Here is a 5,934-nt window from a genome sequence, read left to right as displayed (position 1 = left end):
GGTACCGCGTGGACGGCACAGGTCAGCACACAGCCACTGGGCAGCAACCATCATTTATTCAGAAAAGCCAAAGAAGAGGCAGCTTTGATTAATCCTTTCCCCCTCAGATCTGTACTTTAAGGTAATTTTATCACTCGTATTTCAATGTGTCAGTGAAGACAGATGTTGGCTGCACAGAAAACCCGGGACTGCAAAAGAAGCCAGCCGGGGGTCTCCAGGGCAGAGCTCCAGCCTCAGCAGCGCGGGCTTATTACCACCCTGCTGCTTCTCCAGGGGAAAACAGCCAGGAGCTGCTTCTGTTTGTTTATTTTTTTAAAGCTGAGAGAGCTCACTGGAGGTGGTGTTGATACGTGATGCTCTCACCACTAATATATAACCATGGGAAACAAATCACATTTTGAAAGATGTCAGATATCATTTTCCACGGTTTAGTTGGTATCTGTTGTCTAAAGTTTTCTCCTGAGCTTTCTGTAAGCACAGCTGCTTAAAAATATATCACTTTACAGGCTTTTAGTCGCTTCTCTACAGATAAGCTACATCAGATTTTGTTTTGCAAAGCTTCTTCCAGGAGCCCATAAACATGGGGATCAAAGCACCTTCAGAGAAGGTACTGGCTGTGCAGCTGGCTGCCAAACGACAGGCGAGCTGTACGACGGGGACAATCCCCGCCTTCCTCCCGGCTGCGATGCACAACGAAGCTTCGGAGCGAGGAAAAAGGCAGAGCCGTGGTGAGGACGGGACAAGCTTCAGAACGTGCCAGGGAACCACAGCCGGCCCTTCGCTGGGAGCCGGGTCCTGCCACGGACCCCAGCGTGGCAGCGTGAAGCCACCCGGCGCTTGGGAAGCCAGGCTGGGGCCAGGGTGCTGCACCCCGTCTGCGAGGATAGCGCCTGGCTTTGCTTGCAAACCTCTTCTGGGCAGGACCTGAAGCCCTCGACTGTCCGGCTATCCTGCAGGGCTGAGGTGCAGCAGGTCGGCACATCTGGATGTGTCTCCTGGGTGTGTCAGGGAGAGGGATGCCGATGGACGATGGCTCCGATGCACTTCTAACTCACTGTCTTTGCAAAGGTCAGCAGTGCCATACACTAAAGAAACCGCAGCCACCCTAAAAACGCAGGGAACAGCCTGAGGGATGAGACTCAGGGTCAGTTATTCACAGCCCTGTTCCACTTCTTGACTTCAGCCTTTCGAAAGAACAGATACAACCCACAGCGGCAGCCACACAAGGCAAGGGATCCCAGCCAAGGCTTTCCCACAGAAGGCTGTCTTCAGAGCAGTGTCACCGCGAAAGGTCATGTCTGGACTGCTCCTGTCCCCAGCAACTGGGACAGCCAGGAGCAGAGGCGACGGGGGAGGATTTTTCCATTCAAAGGGATGTTCTGGGTCCCAGATCAATAACCATGTGTTGACCTTGGAAAGACTTTGATGAGTCCGGAAGGCAGGGCAGCTCGGACAGCAAAGCAGAATTGTTTTTACTTCTTTAAATAGAAGCAGTTGAGGATTCCAGCTACTACATTCAATTTAAATTAAACTGAAAATAAGTAACCATTGGTAGAGCTTTTAAAAAATCCGGATAGGTACAGATCCAGGCCACAAACAGCCCGTCGTGCACCAGACCCACACAACCACAGTCCTACCACTTCCTCCGCCACCTCCGGCTGTTCAGGACACTGTCACTGTCACAGCTCAGTCTACGCTGCCGGCAGTGTCTGCCCTCTGTGCCCACCGGAGTCCAGCAAACCCACCTCGGGATGGGGACGGCAGCGGGATGAGGTAAATATGCTGTGCTCCCGTTACAGCCCATGGAAACCACCCCACGTGCGTCATTCCCAGTCTGCGGATTTCTTTCTCCCAGATCAGCTTTCCTAGCTCTTCCTTTGGGAACGCTGCAGCGACCCTTGCGTTGCAGAGCATGTTGTCTTGTTCTTTTGTTAGTGAACCCTTGGAGCTACAAAAATATCAGGCTAATAAAATACATTTCCCAAGCAGGCAATGGCTGCTTATTTTTGATTTTATTACATAATATTACTTTACTGGAATATTTGTTGGATCAACAATTGCTCTACTGGAAATTATATTTGCTTGATATTGTTAAGAGGTTGTTTATCGTGGCCTGCACCAGTCTTTTAAATTAATTAAGACTGCAAAAGGTAGAGGAACAACATCAGGTGGAATAAAGTCAGTGGAACTACACAATTTATGCCAATTAAAAATTTGGCTCAAAAAGCACCTGGGAATATAGTTGATAATTGTATTTAATCAATTAGAGTAGATAAAACTCTACTGTTACCATCGATTGTAGTTTTACAATAACATTAAACCTCCGCTGCTCTGGTTTCTAAACCTGTAGCCAAAGACTTCCGTGAGGTATCTTTCCAGCATTTTGAATCAAGCTGGACTGTAGCTCACCAGATCTTTTCGGGGTTGTTTCACAGGCTCCCCAGCTGGCCACCGTCACTGTGACACATCGCCACCAGCTGAACTTCTCATGGGCAGCCCCCGTTGCTCAGGGACTGCCAAGCAGCTCACTATTACACTGCAAAGAGTTTAGAATGAATTTCCATTGTAGCTAGGGAAAAAAGCCAAACAAACAACCACGACAACAACTTTCCCAAAGACACTTTTCTGGTCTTACGAACTATGCTGGAAACTGCTGCTAGCTGCAGTAAAAGATGGAGAATAAAACAGCTGATGTGCTTAAAGGTGCATATTCTTCAGCCAAGCAAGAGCTGAGTAGCTGGTCTGGACCGTGGGTAAGAATCTGATGGGAAATTCCTGGTCCCAGACTGCAGAATCTTTTCTGGAGACAGCTTCCAAAAAACCAAACATGTTTGCTACACATCATCAAGACAGGAGGATCCATCCTCTTACGCTGCCTCTCCTCTCCCACTAGCCCTCATCTGTGGCTTAAACAATTCTCTTGCACACAGAGAGACCACAAGTGCCACCCCCTGCCACGGGCAGGGACACCTCCCACCAGCCCAGGTTGCCCAAAGCCTCATCCAGCCTGGCCTTGAACCCCTCCAGGGATGGGGCATCCACAGCTGCTCTGGGCACCCTGGGCCACTGCCCCACCACCCACACTGCAAAGTTCAGTTCAAAGAAAAACTGAAAAATAAAAAATAAAAAATACCCGTAAAGCAGAATGTATTTAATCTCTGTCTGACCGGAGTGTTAAGGACAAAAAGCATTTTAATAGGAAAAGCAGCAGAATACCTGAACATTTTGGCTTTAAATAGCTTTGAAACTACCCTGTGAGTGAATAATTTTCTAGCCTGGAGCTCTAAAATAATTCTTGTGAGAGTTCTAGTTTGTGCTGTGCCACCAAGGAACAGCGGCTTCGGTTCTACCCCAGCATCATTCCCATCTGCTGCCAGTTCAGTTCAGTGGGAATGCTCAACAGCTGAGCACCAAAATAAACAGCTCCGTGCAAACTGGAAATCACTTATGATAAATTAATACCATATTTTAGTGGAGCATTTTCCCAGGTTCTCCGTGCTGAATTCAAGTAAGATCCTGCCTGCACTAGGTGTACACTTCCTCTCTTCTACCAAATCCAGCATAAATCAAGAGGAGTCTGGATGCTTCATCAAGCCGTGTAGAGCACAGCTACTATCATCAGGAGTTTCACTTTTCTTCTAAATCACATTTGATTTTGTCATTTTCATCAACAGATCAAGTCTAAAAATACCGCCTGTGTAAAAGGGCAACAGCAATAGTTGTCAGAATCCATTAGTTCAGTTATAAAACTCAGTTGGTTTATTTAAAACCCAAGGAACTCCTCTGAAAATCCCTGAATTCCCGCTTCAGCTAGTGATGCAGCTGGAGGCTAAACGAGTTCTGCAATTTGGCTTTCCCTGCAAATGCACTTGCATCACTCTTCCAAAAATCCGGCCTCTTATTCCTAACTCATACTTTGTACAGAAAACGTTGAAGTGCAAAAATGCTTCTGCAGTCATGACTCTTGATTTCGAGACCATGAAGACCAGCGAATACGCTGGCTAGACAGAGAAGTTGTGCAGAACTCCACAGAACAGGCTATACGCTTTCAAGCGTTGCTGCTGCACGGGGCAGCAAACCGTTGACACAAACCGAGGACTGGGAGGCAAACAAACTTCCTTCATTTAATAACTGCCTTCTAATTTTTTCATCTTTTTAATTATGGACAAGCATGCAACAGTTAACTTCTGGAAAATAAAGAAATCCCTGTTTTCCCTTGGGCCTGCACTGCCCACGTCAGCAGGACGTGCCGCAGCAATGTTTTGCGGCTGGCCAAGGTGTCGGGGCTGCAGGCGATCAGTGCGGCGCAGGAACAGGGACAGGGCTCTCTCCAGGTTTAACTTATCAAATCTAACGTTCCTCGGGGTTTGAGCAGCAGAACACCACTCTGTGCTTTCAGGTTCTCATTACATTTTCAGTGGTTTCATGGTCTACTTTCGTCACGGGCTGTTAATGATCTCTAGAAAGTTAACTTGCAGCCTCTGAGCTGTTTGGAGGCGGGGTTATTTTGGAGATTCGGTGGAATTTTAATTCATTTACAAGGATAACATTACCAAATAAACAAATTTGTTCCCTATTTTTACCTCATCACCATTAGCTTTGTCAGCTATTCCTCATCACAGCCCCATTAATGAGAGCTCAAGTTCTCTATGCACAAGAAGAAAAATCCTTCTCACTCCATAAAAGTACCTTTCCCATAACTTCAAAATTACCACAGCTGCTTCGGCCCTTCCCTGCTTACAGATCCCAAGTACCAACTTTCCAAAAATCACACTACCCTTTTTGTACGGGGTACCAGACCCTTGAGTGTGCCCTTGTCCCAGAGTGCAGAAAGAGACATGGGCTCAGCCTTCTCTGCTCCTAAATTACGAAGAGGGGCTTACCCCAGTTTGGAAAGAAAGGGTGTAAGTGAGGAACAGCAAAATAGTGAAAAGAAATGCAAGGGTCCTTAAAAAAAAAAGAAACAAAAAGCCCAAAATGCTGCCACCAGTCAGATACAGTGAGCAATCTGCTGAAAATCAGACAGCACTCACAAAGTCACAAGCTGCACCTTTTCTCATAGAGCCCTGAAGTTTTGCTACAAGGTGGGAACAAAGAAAAAATACTAAACGGCTCTTTCCTGGGAGCACAAGGCTCCATCACAGGGTCTTGATACACCTCCTCGCAGGTTCCCCCGAAGGAGAAACAAGTAGGTTCCATCACCTTCAGAGCCCTCCAGTGCCACCACCGGTGCCCACCGTCCCCTGTCCCCTCTGAGCCTCCCCGGTGTCCACCCGGTGCCCGCAGCACTGCCGACCCCAGCGTCCTGCTCCCAGACCCTCCGTACACGACCCTTGTTTTCCTCAGTTAGACTCAGATTCCCTGCTCTAATTTCTCCGAATACGCTGCACTTTGGCTGTCCTCTTGGACCTCTCCCACCTTCTCTCCTACCAGCCCTCCAGACCCGACGTCCCCCCAGCTCTGTCCCTGTCCCACTGTGGCCACACCACCCACAAGGAACCTGGAGGAGTCCTGGGGTCACCCTGTGGCGGGTGACAAGGTGACCTACCAGCAGCGGTGACCAGCAGGCCGAGAGGACACACATGATCCCCAAGAGCTGGATCAGTGTCTCCATGGCGATCCGCCCCCACTGCTTGCTGGAACGCGACGCGGTCGCTTTGGTCCGACAACGAGACACCAAGGCCTCGATGGTGGCCAGGTTACAAGCCACCGTCACCACCAGGGAGAGCAGCCCCAGGACGGCGAAGGTGGCGGCGAAGAAGAGGCTCCCGCTGAGCCGGCTGTCACCGGTGCTGATGAAGCACCACGTGCCAGCGTGTACTGGCCCAAGCCGGCGACGGGCAGGAGGGCGAAGGCGAAGACGGCCAGCCAGATGCCCAGCAGCACCGCCCTCGTCACCCGCGTCTTCATGTGGCTGGAGTACCAGTGCGGCGC

General features: G+C 49.3%; 1 protein-coding gene across 1 annotated transcript in view; it reads right to left on the bottom strand.

Moving 5' to 3' along the window:
• Nucleotides 1-5,931, bottom strand: part of PTGER3 (prostaglandin E receptor 3 (subtype EP3)) — a gene marked incomplete at its 5' end in the record, with an annotated part of 7,194 nt that extends 1,263 nt beyond the window's left edge. Inside the window, 2 exon segments of the mRNA XM_010079878.1 lie at nt 5,549-5,814; nt 5,817-5,931. Coding sequence (XP_010078180.1) covers nt 5,549-5,814; nt 5,817-5,931 — 381 coding nt within the window.
• Nucleotides 5,932-5,934: the final 3 nt, after the last annotated feature.

The sequence above is a fragment of the Pterocles gutturalis genome, unplaced genomic scaffold (assembly GCF_000699245.1).
Source record: "Pterocles gutturalis isolate BGI_N339 unplaced genomic scaffold, ASM69924v1 scaffold32704, whole genome shotgun sequence".
In the NCBI taxonomy this organism is placed as follows: Eukaryota; Metazoa; Chordata; class Aves; order Pterocliformes; family Pteroclidae; genus Pterocles; species Pterocles gutturalis.
The sequence above is the reverse complement of the archived record's forward strand: the minus strand, read 5'-3'. Positions and strand labels throughout refer to the sequence as shown.